General features: G+C 38.9%; 1 protein-coding gene across 1 annotated transcript in view; it reads right to left on the bottom strand.

Moving 5' to 3' along the window:
* The window catches only part of lrp1bb (low density lipoprotein receptor-related protein 1Bb), a 283,944-nt gene that overhangs the window by 42,779 nt on the left and 216,437 nt on the right, over positions 1-24,728 (bottom strand). The window contains 17 exon segments of the mRNA XM_030757634.1: positions 54-235; positions 2,308-2,430; positions 8,467-8,552; positions 8,647-8,830; positions 10,123-10,310; positions 10,540-10,680; positions 11,397-11,465; positions 11,468-11,518; positions 11,895-12,023; positions 12,857-12,976; positions 17,118-17,240; positions 17,463-17,612; positions 17,791-17,904; positions 18,699-18,818; positions 19,015-19,143; positions 20,148-20,273; positions 22,102-22,294. Coding sequence (XP_030613494.1) covers positions 54-235; positions 2,308-2,430; positions 8,467-8,552; positions 8,647-8,830; positions 10,123-10,310; positions 10,540-10,680; positions 11,397-11,465; positions 11,468-11,518; positions 11,895-12,023; positions 12,857-12,976; positions 17,118-17,240; positions 17,463-17,612; positions 17,791-17,904; positions 18,699-18,818; positions 19,015-19,143; positions 20,148-20,273; positions 22,102-22,294 — 2,228 coding nt within the window.

Below are 24,728 nucleotides of genomic sequence, written 5' to 3'. Positions count from 1 at the left end.
CAATCAGGAATGCATTAAAGTGTTGCAATTTGCTGTAGAAACAGCATGCTTACCCTGTCTGGGGATCCAGAGCTAGATCTGTTGGGTTCTTGAGGCCTGAACTGATAAGGACTGTAGGGTAGAGACCATTGGCTTTGGACACTTCCAGTGTTTTCTTTTCTGCATCGCACCAGTACAGATTTTTGCCGATCCAATCCACTGCTAAGGCACTGGGAACTGCTGTTCTGTGGACTATCTAATAACACAAATTGAGAAAAAAATTATTTTAGTGGATAGGTTTGTCTGGTGCATATCTTAGAAGTATTAACGTTTTCTTTCATGGATGATCAAGAAATATATTGGATTTCAGCAAAACTGGCATGCACTATTCATAGGTCGGTCTTCTCAGTTTTAATAGAAACAAAACAAAAGAACTGTGTCACTAAGAACCCATGGTCTAAATCCCACAAATGTCTCCAAAAACTCTCCACAGTATGGAGATACTTTGCCCTCAGAGAGGCATTATCTTTTCCTTCTTCCAGGCAAAGTCAAAATTCTACTGTATTTAACGACTGTAAACACCCAGAACTAAAATGAGCATTATTGTAGGACAGATTAAGTTTTTTTAGATTTGGGCTTCATGTTTATCTATGAAATGAAATAATTGCTGCACATTTGTTTCCTGTCTGATGAGGCAGCTGAGAAATACTGCATCATTAATGACCTACAAATATAGACCAGAAGCTGAGTTTAATAAACAAAACAAAAGCAGGCAAAGAGAAAAAAAAATGTATATATTCAGTTACACAACACTGAATATATACTGATGAATTTTTAAATTACCTCTACATACATCATTGTATTCATTTAGAAGGTGATAGAATCTGCAAAATTAGAACATTCAGTAAGTATGATGACTTTAAAAATGAGTTTCCTTTATTATGGTGTTAATGAGCTCATAGCCCTGGCTACATTTGCTGAGAGAACAATGCACTTAGTGTACTGAGTTCAGCCAAACAAAACTGTTATATATTTAATGGAGCTCAGCATGCTGGTGTTACCTGTGCTATACAACATGATTTCCCACAAAAGAATTTTCTACACTGATGTTTAAAAAAGGCACAGTAGTGTTTGCAATTGTTTTGCAAGGTCAAGGAGCTGTGTGTAAAGACTCTTGGATAAAATACTAAAAAAGAAAATCATTCTTGTTGCTAAATAATGTTGCATATCTACTGATAATTATGTTGACTAAATACTGGAAAAGCAATTTATTTCTAGTAATGCAATGTGTGACCCAATTTTTGCAATACACTGTTACAAAGCAACTTTGCAACAGTGTATCAGTCACTAGTTCAATAGTGATGACTTACTCTACCTTATGCTATTAAATGTAACTCTATGCATGAAACAAAAACAACAATTAATGTCACAACTGTACTTTTCTATTAGCTATTAATGGATGCAAGTGTAGCAAAAGCAGTTCACCCTTAAATAAAATAAAGTCCAAATTCTAAAATCTCCCATAAAGTTATTGAACAATACAGTTCAAATATGTCCCCATTAATCAGATTATTGGCAGAAAGAAAAATAGAGAAAATCACTTACAAACCCCATAATCAATAATCTCTTCTTCCTCGTATACTATACTATTAGGACTAGATATCAGTGACTCTTTTAATTAACCTGATGTAAGAAGCTCCTGTATCTGTTTCTCAGACAGTTTGCCCTCTTGCTAAGCGGTGGCAGTGGCTCAAGCTTACAGAGTGAAAGTAATTGAGCTGAATAAGCCTAATGCCCCACACAGTTATTTTAATGAGAAGTGGCATGGGGCCCTCAGCAGGTGTTCTGCTTATGTCCCAGTGTCCATTGTGTGGGCTTCAATCTCATGGCCCAGACAAACCTTGGTGATTACACAAAAGAACACTATTGTATCATTATGCCTGTTACATTCATCTAAAAGCCATTGGTGATATTCTTATTATGACTAACATGCATTCATATCTGTTAAGCAAACAGGTCAATGGGTGCTGGCAGAAAAGAAGAACTCTGCTAAGGATAAAAATAACCACCATCATCTTAGCAGTGATAATGAGCCACTTAAGCAACATGCTTGGTTTTCAATGACTCATCTTCAAAATAGAAAAAGGTTGTTGAACTGCAGCTTAATGATGTAAATGGATTATCCAGATAGAACTTGGCAGAGCAAAATAAATAAATAATATTAATAATAATAAAGAGTTGGAGAGGGAGGAACTGAGCAAATGGATCTTTGATACAGTGTTACAAGGCACTATATGGCACACAGTCAGCACAAAAAATCTGTGGTACCTTGAGGTCACTCCCATTGAGGCGCATTCTGTTGATCTTCCGACCACTTGGCCTTGTTGAGTCCACCCAGTAGATAAATTCTTTCTTGTAATCAAAGTCTAAATGGATGATGTTGTAGAGGCCCTGAGAATTACAAAAAGAGAGTGCAAGTATGTAAAGTTATTCCAGTTTAAATGGAAATAAAAAGGTCCCTGCGAGGGTAAAAAAAATAAAATGTCACTTTCGCTGGCAAAAAAAGGTATTTATTGGATTATAGTACGTATAACTTTAATTATAAAATACCACACTTTCTTATAGCTAAAGTTAACTTGTAGGTCTATAACATAAGGGTTCCACATATCATTTATTAATTTCCTCTGTACAGTGCACCCAAGACAAAGAGACAGACTTCAGAGTACTTCAATGCACTGAGGTTTAGTTTAACAAAACTACTAATGATATAGGCTGGGGTTAAATAACAGTTTGAAATGCTTCTAAGTGCAAATAGTTCAATTTATCCAGTATCTTTGTGTGATGTGATTTTTTTAATACACGGGTACAATTGATTTGGATTTTCCCATAGGTTCCAGTACTTTCAGCTACAAAGCCATTTGATGAGTGAGTGAAGACCAAGTTGCAGTCTATCAAAACAGAAGATGGAAGTACTTCCCTTCTCTGTCATGCTCATAGGACCCCACTGTCAGTCAGACAGATCTGCTCACCAAACAAGTGCCCCCACCCTGCTGTCTCACACTGTGGGTGCTGAGAAAAGATGTCAGACAATCTGACAGGCAAAATGAGACATCTTCATCAGATCATCAGCACCCTCACCGACAGGTGCCAAAGCGTCCTGGGGAAACCTCTCTCGCGCTAAACATCAGCTAAAGAGAAGGAACCAGCATGCCCCTTTTATCAGTGCTTTTAGACCGTGACAGCATTTTCTATTCATTTCCCTGTAGAGAGTCTAGAAGCTATAAAATTAATCCAGCACTTGTAATAGATTGTGTTTAAAAAAAGACTGATTGATGGTTTAATTCATTCATTCAATAAATTCTATAAATGTTGATGCATTTGAAGCAGAAACAAATAATTGAATGTATAACATTACAGTATAATGCTGCATTTTTTTCTTTTTTTATTTAAGTCAGAAGTGAGTCTCCTGTGAATCTGGCAATATTATGTGACATCAATTTTACATGCACTCAGATTACAGACAACACTCTTCTGGCAAGCACTAAAATTCAAGGAACTATACATGTTTAAGTATACATTTCATTTAGTAGCATTGTGATAATTGTTCTGTTAAAGTTCATGAAAGTACAATTAATAAATGACTCAAGAAGTATGCTTTTTTTTTTTTTGGAAGAATTGCAAGGAAAAGGATTCTTCTCTCTAAAACAACATGGTGACAAAGTTGTTTCCAAAGTTGCATCTGTTCAAAGTTCTGGAACAATGTCCTTTAGACAGACAAGACCAAAATGTAATAATGCACAGTGCCACATTTGGTGAAAAACAAGCACAGCATATCAGTACAAACACCTCATGCCAACTTTCAAGCACAGTGGTAAAGAGTGTTTCATTTGGACTTGTTTTGCAGACACAGGTCCTGGGCAACTTGCAGCTATTTAGTTGGCCATGAACTTCTCTGTATAGCAAAGTATTCTAGAGTCAAATGTCAGGCCATCTGTCTGACAGCTAACACTTTCCCCAAATTGAGTCACACAACATTACGATGATCCCAAACACAGCAGCAAAAAACAAACAAACAAAAAAAAAAAACAAACAGAATGGCTGAAAAAGTAAAGAATCAAGGTGTTGCAATGATCCAAAGTCTATACCTCAACCTGATCAAATGCTGTGACGGGACCTTAAGAGAGCTGTGCATATATACCCACAAACCTCAATGAACTGAAGCAATGCTATAAAGAAAAGTGGGAGAAAAGTCCTCCACAATGTTGTGAAAGAGTGATAAAGTTACAGAAAATGGTTACTTCATGTTATTGCAACAGAAGGTGGTTGTACAAGCTACTGAATAATGGGGTGTACTTAGTTTTTCATAGGACTGCATAGATTCCTGTGAAAATTCTCTCTTTCACATCACTGTAGAACCCTTTAAAAGCCAAATTTTAGTTAGTTTTTAAAAATTTTTTTAAATGATTTTTTAAATTCAAAATCAATAATATTTCAACAGTTGATAAATTGTCTTTTTAGTGTCTTAATTTAAATATAGGGTTTAAATGTTTTGCAAATAATTGTATTTCACATACTGTCCTGACATTATGTGAAAAGTAATAATAAAGCCATTTGAATTATATAATTTTTTTTTTTTTTTTTTACAATATCTGGGTATGTGCATTATGAATCTGGTATGTAAGGGTGTAGTAAAGTGATATGAGATCAGCTGCTGCTAATATGCCATGATTAAAGTGAGCTGTAGCTAATGAGAACACCAGTACAATCAGGAGAATACATTGAGTCAAGAGGTTCATGTGAATGTGAGAGAACACCGTAGGATAGCTTTGAGGTGATTTACAGTAAATCACAGTTAACCATTTGCAATGATCAACAGTCAGATTCAAGGTTTTGCCTGAAGCAGCGGAGATGAGACCTCAGCATGATTGAAATAGCTTTTCCACTGGGTCCCTTGGGTGATTGTGCTCTTCGCCAATCAGAATTGCCAGCACTCCTCTACCCTTATGATGGGGTTGGAAATTCAAGGGTAGACAACAAATATCTTACTTAAACAGAAAAATCAGTTAGAGAGGTCAGTGCATCATTTCCAGGTTTAATCATGAAAGTTACTTGTAAGAATAAGTCATAGAATATAGTTTCACCTCTGCACAGATTGACTCAGTAACACTGAATCTGTTTTAACCAGGTGACACAAAATTTTTCATAATGGCCTGTTAAATCAGGTACTCATATCTAAGAATGCTTTAACAGTAGTGTCATTACCAAAGTCTGAACAATACATATTAGATAGTTAAATTTTACTATCTCTTTTAATAATGCATTATAGAAAGAGTCCTGCACAGTATCTTTGCTGTTCCCAGGACTGTGCTTTTCTGGTCAGAAATCTCAGATGTCTTTCCTGGAATCTGCTGGAGCCACTTTCCCAGTTTGGGGTCGCTGCCCTGAGTTTTCAGATTACTGCAGGGAGAACTGTTGCTTTCACCTTCCACATCCTCTCCAACTCTTCTCTCAGCCCTTGGTATTTCTTAAGCTTTTCTTGTTCCTTCTTTCCTGCTGTTGTTATCACTTTGCATTGCTACATCTATCACTAAAGCCTTCTTCCTCTACTTGTCCTCGACTACTATGACCAGTTGGTTAGCCATTATCAGTTTGTCTGTCTGTATCTGGAAGTCACACAGGATCTTGGCTCAGTCATTCTCAACCACCCTTGGGGATGTAACCCATTTTGACCATGGGACATCCAGGTCATTCTCAGCACAGATGTTCCTGTATATTATGCCAGCTACTTGGTTATGACATTCCAAGTATGCCGTGCCGGCTAGCATCTTGCACCCTGCTGTTATGTGTGGATTGTCTCAGTGGCATCTCTGAACAGCCTGCACCTGGGGTCTCGCCTGGTGTGGTAGACCCCAGCCTCTATTGATCTTGTAATTAGAGCATATTCCTGTGCTGCTATGATGTCTCTGTGCTGTCTTTCAGTCCAGCTTTGTCCAGCCATTGGTAGAATTTTTCAGTATCAGCTACTTCTTCTATATGATGCTGGTATATGCCATGCAAGGGCCTGTCCTTACATGATGGTTCCAAATTTTGCTCCTCTTCTTTCTCAGGTTTCTGTTGCCTGACATATTCACTAAGCAATTGTGCATATATAGCAATCCATTGTGGCCATCTTCCTGATATACTCATCAGTGTTTGTTGTTTCATCCTGGATAGTGGTTCTGATGCCTATTAGTCCTCAGCCTCCTTCCTTCCACTTAGTGTACAGTCTCAGGGTGCTGGATTTGGGGTGAAACCCTGCATGCATGGTAAGAAGTTGATCTTGTTCTTCTCATTCAGTAGACTCTTCAGGACTTGCCATACTCTACTTGGCGGTTGCAGTTCCCTCAGGTCTGACTACCTTTTCTCACTTTGTTACCATCCTACTACTCTTTACCAGTCCAAATGACATTCCAACGTCATTGCTGTAGATCCTAGTGGTGTGGATCAGTGGATTGATGTCTTGTTCACTCCTAGCATACAACTTCACATCATCCACGTAGAGGAGGTGGCTGATGCTTGCTCCATTCCGTAGTTGGTATCTGTAGCCAGTCTTCGCAATGATCTGGCTGAGGGGGTTCAGGCCTATGCAGAACAGCAGTGGGGACAGAGCATCTCCTTGGTAAATCCCACACTTTATGGTGACTTTTGCAATTGGCTTGAAGTTGGCCTCTAGTGTTGTTCTTGACATCCCCACTGAGTTCCTGATGAAGGCTCTCAGGGTCCTGTTGATCTTGTATAGATCTAAGCATTCAAGGAACCATCTGTGAGGCACTGAGACATAGGCTTTCTTGTAGTCAATGCAGGCAGTGCACAGATTGGTCAGTCTGGTCTTACAGTCTCGAGTGACTGCTCTATTTACCAGTAGCTAATGTTTTGCTCCTCTGGTATTTCTGCCAATTCCTTTCTGGCCCCACTCATAAATTGAGCGATGTGCCTATTGATCTTAGCTGGTCTGATGCCTGACAGAATCTTCCATGCTGTACTGAAGCAGTTTATTGGCCGGTAGTTGGATGGGATTGGTCCCTTCTGGGGATCAGGACTGTCCGGCCTTCGGTCAGCTATTCCGGGTGTGTCTTAGCCTTTAGCAGCTGGTTCATTTGTGCTGCCAGGCACTCTTGGAGTGCAGTTAGCTTCTTTAGCCAGTAGGTGTGACTCACGTCAGGGTCTGGTGCTGTCCAGCTCTTCATATTTGAGACTCTTTCTTGGATGTCTGCCACTGTGATGGTTACTGGATCCTGTTCAGGAATGTTCAATGGGAAATATCTGGTTAATTCTCCTGGCTTCTATCTCTCAAGCAGTTAGCCAAGGCTGTGAGTCTTTGCTTGGCAGTTTCCAAGACCTCAGTTATGGACAGCTTGTTGTACTTCTTAGGCACCCCTTTCATCATCACACCTTTTTGCAGCTCTGATAGCTGGCTAACTTCCCCCTGTGCTACTTTGATCTTAGCCTCTAGTCTTCTTTTCCATGGAGGGTACTGCTCCTTATGGCTATTCATCTTATAGCCAAGCACTTCAAGGATTACTCTTGCCATGGTACAGATCAACTGAGTGGTTTCAGTGATGGTCAAAGTAGGCATTGTCTGTAGTGCTGCATTCACATCTTCTAGTAGACTTTCAGAAGTTACTTCACATGGTCGAGGTTTCCAGCTTAGCCATGAACTTATCTTTCAGGTCAGCTACTCTGGCATTCAATATACTAATTGTTATGGGGTTTGGTACCCAATTGTGGAGTGTGGCGCTGAAAATATCTCACACCTTGACCTGCTGTCTTGGCTTCCCCCCCCAACCACAGAATTTGTGTTGTACCTTGTCAGTCTCTAGTTGCAATAACAGTTGCTTTATGCGGATGTTGGAACACTGAGCTACTAGTTGTTTCAATGTCAGTCTGGATGTTGGGTGTTGAAGAGTCTATAGGTCCCACATCCTCTTCATGTACCCCCTTTCACTGGGAATACATGTGTAGTAGCATTCCAACAGTTCCCGATTCTCATCTCGTGTCCATTTTTTTGTGCTGTATCCTTGTTCCAGTAGCCCACTTATCATCAGTATGCCCTGGTTCCACAACACCTGACGCAGACCTTGCTAAACCAGGCGATGTCCGATCCAGTATGGCTTCAATCATATATCTTTCACTCATAGTCTGAGGTAGGCTTGGGCTGGGATGTAGTGGTAGTGGTATGTATATATGTATGTACGTGTGTGCGTGTGTGTGTGTATATATATATATATATATATATATATATATATATATATATATATATATATATATATATATATGAAATAAGAGGCATGGGAGATTCAAAATTAAGCACAAAAAGAGAACAAAATGGTTATTTGACTGACAATGTGTTGCCTGCCTCTTAGCAAAATGTGAATCTAATTATGGTGAATACGAATCCTATCCAAGGAATTACACTAGAAAGCAGGCAGAAATGCAGATATCACTTACCTGTTTCAAGATGGTGTAATTTGAACCATCCACACTCAATTTGCGGATCTCATGGTGGTCTGCCATAATGAGAAAGGGCTCTTCAGCTAAAATGAGGAACATGCAGCATTAGAGGACTTGCAGTTATACACAAAAATTTTGCAAGTTGAGAAATGAAAAGAAAAAAAAAATCAGACTAACCTGACAGAGCCTTGCATGTATTAGGGTTACGCTCCAAGGATTCATAACCATCCACACACAAGCATTTGTAGGACCCATAAGTGTTTGTGCAGCGCTGGCTACAAGGAAACGTAGTGGAGCATTCATCAATATCCACACAAGTCTTCCCATCATCCTTCAAATGGAAACCAGGCCAGCATTTACACTGATCACAAAAGCAGAATGAAAAACAAAATAATGAGTTTTGATCATGAGTGGCGGAAACAAAGGATTAAAGCCTCAATTTAGCTGTCATGACACTTCCACTACTGCAGTTAGAATTAGACAAATTATTTAAATTTTGAGTTGTCTGAGTGAGACAGCCCTTGAAAAAAAACTGAATTATGTTCTCATATAATACACCATGTTATAAAAGCAATACACTTAAGCAACATGTCCTTTCAAAGCAATTTTAGAGTGGTCTGCAGTAACAAACAACAAATCTTTGGCCGTTGGACAATGTAATGCAGGTCAGCAAAATACTCCAAAACCAAGCACCAAACACATAAGATATATAAGCCATGATTCAGAAATACTGTTCCTTAGCTTAAAAATTCCATTGCACTTGAGTGACCAAGGACCCCAAAAATAACTGAAAGTGCTTGTATCAGCCACTCTGGACCCACAGCAAATCCCTTTCTTATCCAAGTTATAACCTTGAGGGCCTTTCTGCTGATCTTCCTGTTCAGGCCATAAATGGATGAGCTAAGGGTCTGCATTGATGTGCTCTCTGTCCAACTCTGCCCCTGTTGTGACAAGGAAGAGATGTTTTCTGTGCTTTCAGCCACTTTTCTGATGTAAACCACCATCGTGTGGAAGAGTAGAAGAAGAAAATCCAGCGATGAAGGCATAAAACTGCCACAGCCCAACAACAGGGATAGGCACCAAAAGACTCTGGGGTTTGGCCTTGAACTTTGACCCTCACATCATTGCCAGGTACAGTACAATCACACAGCACAGTAAGGGTGTTCAGACAGTTGTTGGCAAATCATTTAATTCACCTTTCACAGCTTTCAAGGTGATTCAAAAAGTGAGAGACTGCATGTACTGTATACATACTCCCACCCATCTTTATCTGTCTAATGAAGTGCAAAGTTAGCCTTGATTTATTATCGGTCATTAATCATTCATGTCCACTACTATTAATATAAGCTCCATATTTTACCTGCTACTGAATTGGAATTTATGCAAGTCCTTAGAAATGTAGGTCAGCAAGGTCTTACACTTTGGTAATATACTTGAATATTGTAATACAAGTCACAGAGTTTGAAGGAAAACATGTTCTAGCATGACTCATGACTCCAAATCCATTCAGTCTGCACTTGGCAAAGAATTTTCACCAAGCCCCTGCGACTCATTTTTTAGGCTGTTTTGCATGCAGTAAATTGATTTTGCTTTATTCATTTTTATCAAGAATTCTCGAGCTACTATAACATTCCCTGCCCACTGGACACTTACCTTGTAACCTACAGGAAGATCCTGGCAGTCTTGTGTACACCCACTGACACGGCGGTTCAAGCATTCATTTACATTGCAGTTTCTCTCATCTGATCGGTCTCCACAATCATCTTTCCCATCACAAAGATTCCCCTGAGAAATGCAGCGTCCATTGGAACACATGAAGAAGGAGCCATTGCACAAGCTTCCTGAAAAGAGCAAGACATGGCTGTCACAGGCAGAATTCCCTGTAATTCTTCAATAAAGGTGAGGAATGTTTTTGACTTGATAATAGATCTTGAAAGATTAATTTCTTTAAGTAAATATCTCCTGGTTGCAGCGCCTTTTTTGTTTTGTGCCCACCAGTTTCCTGGGTAATTGGTGCTGCTGATGACACTGATGAAGAGCTTCCAGCTGAGAGCCAAACAGCAGTCTTACCTGCAGCCAGACATTTAAGGTTCAGAGGCATTTCGTCAGAGTGGTCGGGGCAGTCTGCATAGCCATCACACTCCCACTGAGAACTGAGAAGACAGCGGCCATCCCCACAGCGAAATTCCTCTGATCCACAAGAACGATAGACTGAAGAAAGAGAGCAAGACAGCCACATTCTTACCAGGCTGTACTTGGCAGTGACATAGTTCAAGATTAGGGTGTATCTTTGATGAATTATGTGTCAGTTATGTAAAATTAAGCTGCAAAGGCAAGATTTTCACGACCTATTTCATATTATAATTAAGCATGCTCACAGTGTGTATTCGTATTCACTACTGATCAACAGTTTAAGCCATCTGGAGGTGCAATGGCATTCACAGCTGCATTGGCCAACATTTCAAGTTTAAATACATATGTTTCATTAGACAGTAATCATAAATCATGGCTGCAACAGAGAAGGTGAGACACTGCAAGTAGTTAAAGCTGCAATAGAACTAATAAAGAAAAAATATATAAACAGAAAATAGAAAGCCTTCTGTGTGTTCCTTCTGTTTGAAACCAGCCCAACTATACAAGGACAAGAATGTGGACATGTTTCATGGGCCAGTGCTGACTAACCCAATGCTGACTTCTGGCTTCACATGGGATTCAATTCTGGCAACTCATGAATGGTGCATGGACTTCATTTTGGGTTTATTCCTTCACAACTATTATCCGTCATAAGGCTCTCGTGTATCAAGCTGGAAATTTGTCCACCGTTGCTGTTTAAAGTTTGTTATCCCAACATGCCTGGTGCAGCTTTCAACGAGAGTACATTTGGTAGTGAATATTAAAAGCAAAAAAAGCAAGATAAATCTACTTGCCACATTCCACTGACTCATCAGATCCATCTCCACAGTCATTATCATGGTCACAGACGAATCGCTGGGGATGCATGCTTTGTTGTGGCAGCGAAACGAACTGTCATCACATGTGTTGTTGGGTGCTGATGCATTAAAAGAAATGAGTTCAAGTGCTAGTCAATGGATAAACATTTCTAAAACTAAACATGGCCTGCAGTATGTCTAGAATATGACATTATGTCTTAGGCTAATCAAACTGTCTGTAATTTTGCCTTTGAATTAAAAAAGAAGCAATCCAGATAAAACAAATTAGTGAAGGCTGTAACTGAACAACACTAATCTATTAACTGCTCCTTCACAGTTTATTTTTGCTTCTTAAAATAGATATTACACTGAGATTTACAGCAATCATTTGGTGGGTTCTTTAATATGGCATGGACCAATACTAAAGTTGCACAAAAACGAGCTTCTGTCTTTGAAATAATTGCAATAAATTATTCATTGTTTTGAAGACTTTACCACAGCCAGCTGCAGAAAGTTCATCACTCCCATCAGGACAGTCTCTTTCCCCATCACAGAGCCAGCGTTTTGGAACACAGGCATAGGACCCGGGGCAGCTGAACAGCCCTGGAGCACATGTCACTGTGCCTGAGAGAAAAACAGAAACACACGGTCTACTTTCAAAAGGCAGAGAATCAAACGCTGAACCGAACCAGATGTTTGTTTGTTTTTTGGCTATTACCTTCACCTTATCAGTGAACACTTAAAAGGCTTGACTTGGAAATGGTGTTGGTTTTCAATTGATAACCCATTATGACCCCAACAAACTCTACTTTTCACTGTGCAGCAGTTTTTTTTTTCCCGTGCAGACCACATTATGACTGTGCTTTAGTGAATAACAATTTATTTTCCCTGAATTCTGTATGTCAGCAGTTCTTGCCTTTATCTTAGGAATGCCCTTTAAGGCAAAACATGCAGAAAAAACAAACAAAAAAAAACAACTGTGCTGAGAAACAAAGGTAAATACAGTAGTGCAATTAGGCATGTATAGCTAAAATGTACATCTTGCTTTTGACAATAATTGTAACTGAGAAACCTTTGGACCATTTCTTCCTTGACACTCCATTACAATCAAATTATACAACCAATGCTCACAGCAATTCCTGTCGCTTTATTGTGGTAGTATTCGTTTCGTTTTATTGTAAAATTCATTACATACACATCTCATTTGCCCATTGAAATAGCTATGTCTCCAGGGCCTCAGTGATGAAAAATCTATTTGCCTCAGTGCTCACTCGAATTATCAGAAATGCCTGCAGTCTCATTTGTTGCCTCATTAAGATTGTTTCATTCCTCTACATTCATTTCCAGCTCGGCTAAAGGAACACATGAAGCTATGACAATGTACATTAATATAATATGGCGAATGTGACCTTTTATAGCAACATCAGAGTTTGCATGACATCCAAAAGGCCACTAACCACAGATCTGCACGCTCTCATCAAGACCGTCCTCGCAGTCGTTCTCCCCATCACAGAGCCACTGCTTGGCAATGCACTTGTTCTTCGAGCAGGCAAACTGGTTCCACAAGCAGGAAGAGTCTGCGGAGGGCAGTGGTAGAGGAATTTCAATGCCATAAATCACACGAAGTGAGGAGGAAACAACAACAAATGTGCCATACCCTATAGAGAGGGCAGAGCATTTTTAATCAAAACACAAAAAGTGGGCTGACTCTTTCTTGCCCCTTGGCTTGCTTGTTTTTCTTTTTGGCTTTTCCACTTAGTAGCACACCTAAATAAATATACATTCCTCACACAAGGAAATGTAAATAGTACTTTAAAAGAAAAATTTTGTTTATGAAAAAACACTAGGATGTGACAGGAAACGGTTATCTGTCCCCTAAGAATGCATTCTGCTGATTACTGTGTACAAGCTATTGTGTAAAAGGTGGATCCATTAATAAGCTCTGTTGAATTTATGTCACTAAGCCACCTTTTTTCCCTGGGGAGATGTTCTGTGGTCTCATTCTCTCTGATCTCAGATCTAGCAAAGTCTGCCAGAGCTTTGATAAGATACTGAGAAAGGATAGGGGATGTGTGCACCAGGTCAGACCACAGTACAAGGAAATATGGATCCAAATAAGGGCGGGGGGTAAGGATGGGGGGTCTCTCACACTGGGTTGTTTTCCTTTTTGTCAGACTTGGTACATTGCACCAACTTTACGTGTCCTGATACTATGATGTAAGATAAGGATGAGATAAACATTAAATGGCTAAATCTGGAAACCATGATTATCCAGACTTTCCATGTGCAATACCAAATTTGCACTTCAAATGTGAACAGCTGCTTCGAGTGTATAACAAAATAGCAGGTCTACTGCATGATACAGTAACTGTATCAAAGAAAGTCTTTCATGTCTCATTTTCAATAGTGTTTTGCAAAGTGGAAAAGTGCACTACGAATTGTGAAGTGACAAATGAGTATTTTGTCTAATCAGCTGTGGAATTTGAAATTTCTGAAATGTAATGACATTTTCCTCAAACCACGTTGCTGTTGAAGTTAGATTATCAGTGGATGGGGCTTTTTATATGATAATTAACTCAGAGGAATGGGACTATTGTCTATTGGTCCTGGAAACGCTATTCAGAACTTTTCAAAGAATTATGGCATAATTCATATCTGTTCTGATAGAAGCACATTTGAGGCATGGGATGTTATCATTTCACACAGGCCAAAACGAAATTTCTAGATAAAGGAATGGAAATGATGTTCATGTGTTATGCATCACGCTAACAACATTCACAGGCAATTTACAAAATAAATCAGATAACTCAAAATGCATTAAATTTGAAAATTGCACTGAACTCCTTCTTCTATTGTTTATAACTAAGGTCCCTGGTAATTATACAGGAAGAAAAGGCCAGATTTGTGTTATCTCAGAGAAATGCTTTCAAAGGCAGAGACTTAAGTTCTCTTGTCACTTTTTATTTGCTTAATTCTTAATTACATAAGCTGCTGTTGTCTCATTTAACATGCTTGTTGAAAATGAATCACACAGCTTGCAGTTCTCTGAGGATATGCTTAACACATTATGTGAATGATGAATGCTAACTGTGCACCTACTGACAGTATTAATGTTTTGATATTAAGCAGGTATACTGTCATATTAATCATCTTAGTTTAGTGTGTTAGAATGCTAACATAGGTTAATAAGCACTTAACATAATGTGTAACAGAGGCTGGACAAATGTTTAGTTTTGCAAAGGTAATGTGTCATAGAAATCAAAAGTTTGACAGTTCATGCCCAAAATTGTGCTAACCCATTATTTAAATTTTGAAATAGTTACTATATTTTACAAGAGAAAATTCAGACCTGCTTGTGGAGCAAATTTAAAAAGTCAGTAAACTTTAAAATCATAGGAAGTCTTCCATCAATTGCAGAGACAATACATTAAAATAAAGTAAAAATAAAGAGTGGCAAAAAAAAAAAGTGCCATTTTTCAAGAAAAAGGGTGATGTGCAGAGCTGTAGTAACTGCAGAGGCATGCTGCTGATCAGCCACACCATGAAGCTATTAAATAGTTGTTGAAGACAGGTTAAGAAGAGAGGTGATGGATCAGTGAGCAAAGGTATGGCTTCATTCCAAGAAAGAGCACTGCAGATGTGATGTTTGCTTTGAGAGTGTTGATGGAGAAGCATAGAGAAGGTCACAAGGAGTTGGACTGTGTCTTTGTGGAACTAGAGAGTGGATATTACAGGGTGCTAAGACAGGAACTGTGGAACTGTATGAGGATGTCAGGAGTAGCAGAGAAGTATTTGAAGTTAGTGCAGGAGATTTATGAGGACAATGAGACAGTAGCGATGTGTGTGGTAGGAGTAAAAGATGGGTGGGGGTGGGATTACATCAGGGATCATCTCTAAACCCCTTCTTATTTGCAGTGGTGATGGACAGGCTGACAGATCAAGTCAGGCAGGAGGATCTGTGGACTATCACATTCACAGAAGACATTGTGATATGTAGTGAGAGTAGGGAGCAGGTGGAAGAGAAACTGGAGAGGTGGAGGCATTTTCTGGAGACAAGAGGAATGAAAGTCATTAGAAGCAAGATAGAATACATGAGTGTGAATGAGAGGGAGACAGGTGGAAAGGTGAAAATGCAAGGAGTAGAGGTCATGCTCAGTGCACAAGAGAAGTGAAGAAAAGATTTCGGATAGGGTGGAGTGGGTGGAGATGAGTGTCAGGGGTGATCTGTGACAGAAGGGTAGCAGAAAGAGTGAAAAGGAAGATTTACAAGACAGTAGTGAGACCTGCTGTGATGTGTGGTTTGGTGACGGTGGCAATGACAAAAAGACAGGAGGCAGAGCAGGAGGTCGCATCACTGAAGATGCTAAGATTTTTGTTGGGAGTGACCAGGAGGAACAAGATTAGAAATGAGTATATCAAAGGAACAGCTCAGGTTAAGTGGTTTGAAGACAAATTTAGAGAGGCAAGGCTGAAATGGTTTGGGCATGTGCACAGAAGGGAGAGTGGATATATTGGACAAAAGATGTTAAATATGCAGATGGCAGATGATCCACTATGCTGACCTCAAAAGGGACTAGCTAAAAGAAGAAGAAGAAGGAGGAGGAGGAGGAGGAGGAGGAGGAGGAGGAGGAGCTGAAACATCTGTGTCTGTGTCAATAGCTTGCATGGGTGTCGAATTGATGTGGTTGGTGTTAACAACTGCAAACTGGAACTGCTCTTTTACCTCACAGTGAACATGGTGGATCTCTCCTCCAGTCTACAAACAGCACTAACTGCTGACTGCCTAATGCCTCCTTATACAGACCATACAATCTGAGACAACACAATAAACTGACAACTCCAATCAAGTCAGCAGGAGTTTTGACATTGTGTATGCATATGTACAAATTCATCAGGTCCACTTAGCTTGTGTGTGTGATTAGTGTGAAGCTTACCACTACCTACATTAAAGCACCCGGTTAATTTTTTTTTTTCTTCATGCAAAAAAACCAATGACATGTGAACAGATGTGTGTGTCCAAGCTGTTCATTTTGTGGGTAAATTACATTAATCCATACCATGACTTAATTATGGTCCTCCTGTTTAATTGGAGAGATCTCAACTTTGTGTTAGCAAGTTCTGAAGACATTAGTATGCATGAAAGCAGAAGTAAGAATGCTCTTGCAGCCTCTGGTGAGGGACGTAGAGGAGTGGCATTGTACTGTGTAATCCTTTCATATGTCACTGCTTTCCAGTGAACCAATATTTCCATCTTCAGTATAACCGCTTCAGTGAGTGATGGCTCATTAATTAATTGTTACACTGGAAGGGCTGTATATTATAATTCAAAGAGAGCAGGGGAAAATCGTGTGTCTTCCACAGCCTCACTCTGAATTCAGGGTCAGAATTAGACTTTCAAACAAGCAGCAACACCCACTTGAGAAATCTCAAACGCACAATCAGGCTAAGCAAAACAAAGTGAAAAGGAATTGCCTTATGGCATGAAAAACAATCATCTCTTATCTTTCTGCTTCCTATTTATATATTTAATGTGATATTTATTACAGGCCTGGATCTATTTAAATGACAAAAACATTACAACAAATAGCTTCTAGTTAATAGAAAATAAATATCCTTCCAATTGCTGACAGTGTTGTGTACTGGAATAAAAGACTTCATCTAATATTTCAGTTTATTCTGGGGAAGCTTTTCCAAGAAGGGTAAGATTTGTTGGCCTACCACATTGGAATTCATCTGCTCCATCTTCACAGTCTTTTTGGCCATCACACAGCCACACACTGGAAATGCAGTTCCCGCTTGGACAAGCAAAGTGTCCCTCCTCACACTTCTGCCCATGGGAAACTGGCATAAACAACAAAACCAAGTCAGTCCTATGGGCTTTAACAATGATTGAGGTCATTATCTTTTCTTAAGCTCTCTCTGAATCTCTTATTCCACTGTCATAATCATCTCTGAGAATGAGATCTGTCTTAAGTCTTTTCTAATTGAAGCTGGCTTCCTTGATCTGCCTGTGAATGAAGAGGCAAAATGTGTGTCTCTGTGTGTGCCTGTATTGCTGCTCACCCTGGCAGTTAGTTTCGTCAGCATAGTCGCCGCAATCATTCGCGCCATCACAGATCCACGAGGGGTGGATGCACAGTGAGGTGGAGTTGCAGCTGATGAAATCTTTTTCTTGCACTCCCAGCTTGTAAAAGTGAGAGCAATCTGTGTGGTCTGAATACAAAACGCAGAAGCACAGTCTTGTCACAAAGCCACTGACGTGGGGCATAAGGACAAGGGGAGCAGCATTCAATCTGATCCAAGTCATGAACAACTTCTGATCTGTTAGAGATGCAGATGTGTGTATATTTGCGCTTTAACTGCAATGCAAAGCAAAAGCTGGGGGACTTACTGCAGTTTTTTTCATCTGAGGCATCGGCGCAGTCAATGACCTGGTTACACCAGGCTGAGCTGGGTACACAGCTCCCATCCTTGCAAGATGATTCTGATGAGCCACATGTGACATCTATGGTAGAAAATTAGCATTACAAAAAGATACTGGAACAAAAACAGCACTCACAGACAGTTACAGATACGGCTCATAACAGTACTTAAAACCTCTTTCAGGGAGTGATGAAAATTAGCTCTGTGTTCCAAACTGTCAGACAAAAAAAATGTTCTACATTAATTTCAGTATCTCTACAGAGAGATTGCCTGTGCTAAAAAGCTACCTGAGTACCATGACCCTGTACGTGCTGTGCAGGACCAAATCACCATTTATAGGCAAGAGTAACTTTTTGGTTTTGTTCACTTTCCAAATAATGAACTATGTCCATTTAAATTTTCTGCATTTCTCAGTGTGTAACTTACTGCTATCATACAGGTTTTCATCATGATATAAAAAAGTTATTGTTAGTAATGGTACAAAATAGTTGGATAAACTCCTCCTTTAAATTCCAGACTGCTGAGTTGGAAGGTCCACATTAATTATGAACCTACTGCTGTCTTTTCAGTTAGCGTTATAAGAACACCTCAGTATTTTTCCCCACAATATACTACATATTAACATGAAATAAAATCATCCCGCTCTGTTGAAGTAAGGCAAAAAATCTTGTACAGGCTCCCAGATTCAGTTTTTGGGTAAGGGTTGTAAGTTTCTTTGAATTTGTGCTCTCGTTATGATCTTGTGGCTCATTAGACAGTGAAGGCTTAGCACAGCATGTGGCCTAGTGTGCCACATTAATATAAGCATTAGTGTGACTGGATTTTGCCTTCACAGGGAGGATGGATAGACCAGGAGATCAAAGGGCTGCAACTCACTGCTACACAATGCTTCATCAGAGTTATCCCCACAGTCATCAATCCCATCACAGAAGCGACTAGTGGCCACACACCGTTGGTTGTAGCAGGGCCTAAAACCCTTCCGGCAGCTCCTGTTGTCTAAACAAATATAATTCCACGTATACATTAAAACCGACTAAAACACTTTTCAAATATTAAAATGTGAATGACAGTCACTGAGCAGTCTTCAGGTTCTCTTAGCCATTAACTTCTGTTAAGAACTCCAAACCAAGCGAACACCTTTTTTGACACTAAATTCTTACAAGTAAAGTTGAAATTGTTAAATGTGTCTTACCACAGTACTGCATCTTCTCATCTGATTTATCTTTGCAATGGGCTATTCCATCACAGGTCAGCTGGTAGTCAATGCATTCTCCATTCCCACACTCATATTCAGTGTATATGTTGCATGAGGAATTTTCTGCTGCAAAAGAAAAAATCTGAAGGTCAAAATATCATTGTGCAAACTTTACTGTTGAACTAAGAGGCTGTGCTCCAACTTAGAAGGAACTATGTATTTACACCAGCAACTCTGTTCTGGGTCAGTCTGTAAATGCTACAAATTCTACAACAAACATTAACTTGAGGAAACTAAAGTTGGCTGGCTGTGAATTGCCTGGAGTATTATGATATTCCACTGATAGTTGATTCCAATTTGATGTAAACTGCTATAATATTAAATGACAACATTGCACTAGTAGCACTAGTAGTGATTTCATTCAGGCACGAATTAAAATTTGAGCAGTAAATACTTCTACGGTCTTTAATCTGTCCCTTCTTTGAACTGCTACTTGCGGCTTTCGCAAGTCAAAAAAATGCTAAACTTCTTCCTAATGAGTCAAATCGGACCGTGGTTAAAAAGCCTGCCATCTTCTGCCATGACACCCAAGCAATCATCCAGCTCTGAGTAACTTGCCATGTTCAGACTGGCCAAACTTCCCTCTTTTGAACAGATCCACCCACCATATGGTCTACCATCACTGCGTTTCAAATTCAAGCAGCAATGTCAAATTAGAAGCAAAACACTGCTGCAGTACTTTATACTTCTGACTTTGGACTAGTCATCTATCTACACCTATTTCTTTTGTATTGTGTACATACAATTAAAGTTGTATTACAACATACCTTATTTATATATAAATAAGGTAACTATCTATTCTTTTTTTTTTTACTGAACCACTTTGCTGTAATTATTACAAACTTAATGCTCAGTCAAATATGAAGAAAAAGCAGCAGCCCGATTGTGTGTGGTTATGCACCAAGGAACAAATTCAAAGATTTCAAGGTGTATGTAAATGGCACAAAAGAGATGGGCAGAGGCCACATTACACAAAGCTTTTAAATGTAGCAAAAGTAATCCTAAACCATAAAGAGTGTTAGCTGTAAGTAACCTTAGTATAATTAAATCTGAAGCTTTTCATGACTTACACACACATCTGTTGTCGTCTAACAGGACGCGTTCCCCACGGCAAGTGCAATTGACCCTCCCATATGGGGTTAGCAGACAAAGGTCTCCACAGCCTCCATTCATGTGTCTGCATGGGGACTGCTCACCTTCAAGAATCAAACAGAGGCAATTCAGGCCTCTGTAAATAGCCAAATGAAAAACCTCTAAAGAATAATTTTATTAGATGTCTCTAATAGTCTGATTTTGTTTAAATACAAATTATTGTATTATATTGTAAGAAAGTGTTGTAACTTACCTTTCTGCTCAATACACTTAGCCTTAACCTTTATCATCTATAATAAGATTTAGTTCAAAATGATTTTCAAAATAGGTTATATTCCCTTCAGAATCTTAATATAATACACAAAATCTCTCTGTCTGTCTGTTTCTTTGTCCACCAGCTTCTCCTATGATCAGACGTTGAGCAACCAAACTCACACAGGTACATCACCATGTTACTGAGTAACCACCTAGCAATGGGCTAAAATGTCCTGTTTTCAGCATTTATGCTTAAGTTATGCCCATAAAACTTTAATATTTCTTTGCCTAGATGCACCTGCAACACCCTATGAAAGCATCCTATCATTTTAATTTCACAACAGTAACATCTCATTTATATCCACAAAAGATGATATAATTATAATAACATCATGCTGCCCAGCAACCACCTAACAATGGGCTAAAATGGCCCTTTTTTTTTGTTTTTGTTTTTGTTTTGTTTTTTTGTATTTATGCACCTACAACATGTTGTGAAGGAATGTAACATTGTTGTATCATTTTCATTTCACAGTCAACAGCACAAAGAGGCCAAATGATACTGTAGCATGGGCATGTATGAGAAGTACAATATAGATGTCACAGGAGATGCTGCTTTATGAATCTCAGGCCGTGGCACTAAACCTGATCTGTGATGGTAATTGATAATATAACTTTTTTCCTGAAAATAGTTATCCCAGGTTAGATGTAAAGGAAGTTTAGAATAAGAGACATCAACACAAAGTGAAACTGTTCATAGATGTGTTCACTGGATACCCTCTCATCATAAGAGAACATAACATTTATCTGTTGTGCACCTTTTCTAAATTGAATCTGTGATTATTTACAGAGATGTTATATAAGAATAATGAGGTTAACAATGTAAAGACCAACAAGGATGAAGTGAGTTTCAAATTTCTCAAATTTTAAGCTAAATCAGGATAAAAGTCCAAACCACTTCAGCCCACATCCCTTTGCCCTACTTGGAAATGAAAATTCCTATGACACTTAAGAGACTCCCTTTATAACATAAGACACTTTTCATATTAATTACCTCTGAGGCTTAAGTTTCTAGCCATGCTAAATAAGACCACTTTGATTTATCAACCCTGGTGTTTTTCTAAATTAAATTAAGATTCACTTTTAAATTTATTGCTTTTGGTTGGTTATCTGTGGACATATCTGGGTAGAATAACTACATTCCATTTTTCTTAATTTAAATAAATACAGTACACATGTGTAACTGTTATTATTTATCTATTTTGATCAACCACTAACGGTGGTTAGAATCAGTCTAACTTTATTAGGTCATCAAATGTTATTGTAGTGAAAAAGATGTCAAGTCAGTGTGGGATGAAGCTGTATGTAGGCCTTACAAAAAACAAAAAAAACCAAAATGAATACAGACAAGGGCATTTTTTTTTTAACATATATTCCTGTATTATTCTCATATCACTACAGCAGGAAATGCACAGATCTGCATGTACCATCTTCACACTTTCTTTTTTTTTTTTTTTCAGTCGATGATCCAAAATTGCACTTGTATAATAAACATGCACATCTAATCTCCAGCCAAAAAGACACCATGGCTCATGCAAACATATAACACACAAATATTTACAGAAATGACTGCATACACGGCATGAAATTTAGTTTATCCCCAGATGTTCAAATACTCACAGTTGTTGGTATCCTTGGCCACAGCTATGATTCCCATTGGTTGGTGGGGAATATCTGCTCTAAGTACTTTGGTTTCACCGCCTGTGTACTTATTTGATCTTAGCACAGACCTGCGGGCCCAGTCTGACCAGTAGATGAAATCTGCATAGATGGCGAGCCCATAGAAGTTTCCGGGTCCTGATTTAACTATGACCTAAAAATTGTAAAACACAACACTGCTGTTAGGTCTGTGAGTTAGTATGTATATACTACACAAAGAACTCGCCACAATTATTATTCTCAGTATTTGAACTTTAGTCCAAAAACCACTCACAAGCATGATTTCAAGATCTAACTGGAGAGAATACTGATATCACTTTGGGCACAATTCTAAGGATAAATGTGGAGAACAACATTTCCACTCATTAATCAACAAATCACCCCTGCCGCCCACTTGACTGTTTAACCCAGATGTTGGGGGAGTAAATGACAGCGCCATTGGCAGAAAGGCAAGAATCCATCAAATGGCACCTTCAGGGACTCTCCAGGCTTGGGGGGGAGCTCAGGGGTGAGAAGTGTGGGTGGTCGTGGTGGGGAAGTATATCAGGGACTCCAGCAGCTCTGTAGTCTCAGCCATTAGCAGGACAGGCTTGTAAGTGACATCACATTAGCCCTGTGCCATAGTGGGATTAATAGGACAGGTGTTGATTAAAGGAGCCCAGCGTGTGGAAGCAACAACTGGCCATCAGGCAAGTGAGAGACAGAGAGAGAAAGAGAGGTAAGCACCAGATGGGTTAGAGTAGAACATATTGACAGGAAATTAGATTTGGGAGTCATTCGGTTTACAGCCAGCAACACATTAGTTCTGTGCGGAACTCGTGCTTTGTGAAAATGGAAAATATTTCATAGTGTCTTATCAGATTCTCTCTATTCAGCAATATTCAAATATAATACTTTAATTGCCATGTCAAGCAACTCCTAACTGATTAGTTTAATAAGCCTGTGATTTACATGGCAATACAATTATGCCCAGAGAGAACACTGTTGACGCTGAACTAAAATGACACAAACTATTTCCAGACCGCATTCCATTTATATTCCCTCCCTCAGTAGTAAAAGGGCATTTTTTCAGCTAAACACGCTGACATCTCCCCTTATCATGTACTCCACTGCCCTTTGTGAAGCACTGCCTTCATTAATGACAGGAGTCCCCACTCTCAAAATGGCACAGAGTAGAAAGCTCTGCAACTGATCTTGCTCTCGCCAACCACACTGCCAGCATGTAATGGTACTGCTGCTGTAAAGAGAGGGGTAGTTGTACCCTTAAGGATACTCTACTGCCATCAAAGTTGCATGCATACAAGTCATTACAAAACTGGTGCTTTACAATGTGTTTTATACTAGTTGTGAGACCTATGTTTTTTTTTTTTAATTCTAAAATGAAATCTTGCAACTACTGAGATTTATTTATGTATTTATTTTTATTTATTTATTTATTTGTTGTTGATAATCACATTGATGCCAAAAAATTCTGGCCTTAAATTTACATCTAAACAATAAGTTTCATGTATTGACAGGATCTTATTTTCCATAAGCACAGTTTGGATAAGTGCTGAAGTCGACAGTCAGCTATCTTTGTTTAATTTACACATTTTAATTGGAATGGAGTATCTACTCCCAGAGCAGTATCACTGCAAAGCCTTCATTAGCAGAACCATACTGCAGCAAGGGCAGGTGGGGTCCCAAAGGTGAAGACTTTCTGAGCCTAGTGACCTGGCTCATCAAACATATGGGTGACTAATTGAGATAGGCTAAAGTGCTGAGCAGCAGAGGTCATGTCAAGCCAAAACTTAAATCCAGAGCCAAAAAGGCTATCTTGTACTGTAACCATCTGCATATCTTGGACAGAGTTGGAATGTTACATATTATGCATGGAATTTTTATGGACAAAATGGTGAATGTAAACGCCTTTCAAAGAGTTGTATTTATTTTGGCTAAGAATAACTTGTGATTATGGAAGCCATCTGTTCCCTCAGAGATAAGTGAAAACAAAGAAGGAGCTATATGGAGTAACTCGTTCCAGGAGTTTAGTTAGAATGTCAGAGTTTGATTTCAGAACTAAAGGACTTTTTGTCCATTAATACTTTTGTAAGCCAGCTTTCAGTTACAAATTTTCATGCACAGCTGTGTCTGGTACATCTATGATGCTCTTGGGAACAAGCTGCTGTGTAGACAAACACAACAGAGGGGTATTAGAGGTTGCAATAATTACAGCCAATAGCATTCATTCCCTTTAAGTACAGAGGCTTTCCCCATCATGATGCAGGGACAGTTTCTGTAAGTCAATTTTTTTTTCAGCAGAGGATTACAATATGAATGCGTGAGCTCAAATATAGAACTGATGATATTTCTCATTACATTCATGTTTTCCAAATAAAATAGTGCACAGTTTTATTTGTAATATCACTAACTGTTGTGTACATCATCACTAAAGTTGCAAAAAAAATAAATAAAATAAAATAAAATAGATAACTGTTGTTGTATTCCATTATAATTTTCATAGTTTCTTTCAATTTAAGTGCCAGTGTCTTGTTGGTAGACTGGTAAAGTTAAATTAGTCTGTATTTCAATGCAACATAAATGTGACC

This window comes from Archocentrus centrarchus, chromosome 21 (assembly GCF_007364275.1).
Source record: "Archocentrus centrarchus isolate MPI-CPG fArcCen1 chromosome 21, fArcCen1, whole genome shotgun sequence".
Lineage (NCBI taxonomy): Eukaryota > Metazoa > Chordata > Actinopteri > Cichliformes > Cichlidae > Archocentrus > Archocentrus centrarchus.
This window is presented reverse-complemented; position numbering and strand designations above follow the sequence as displayed.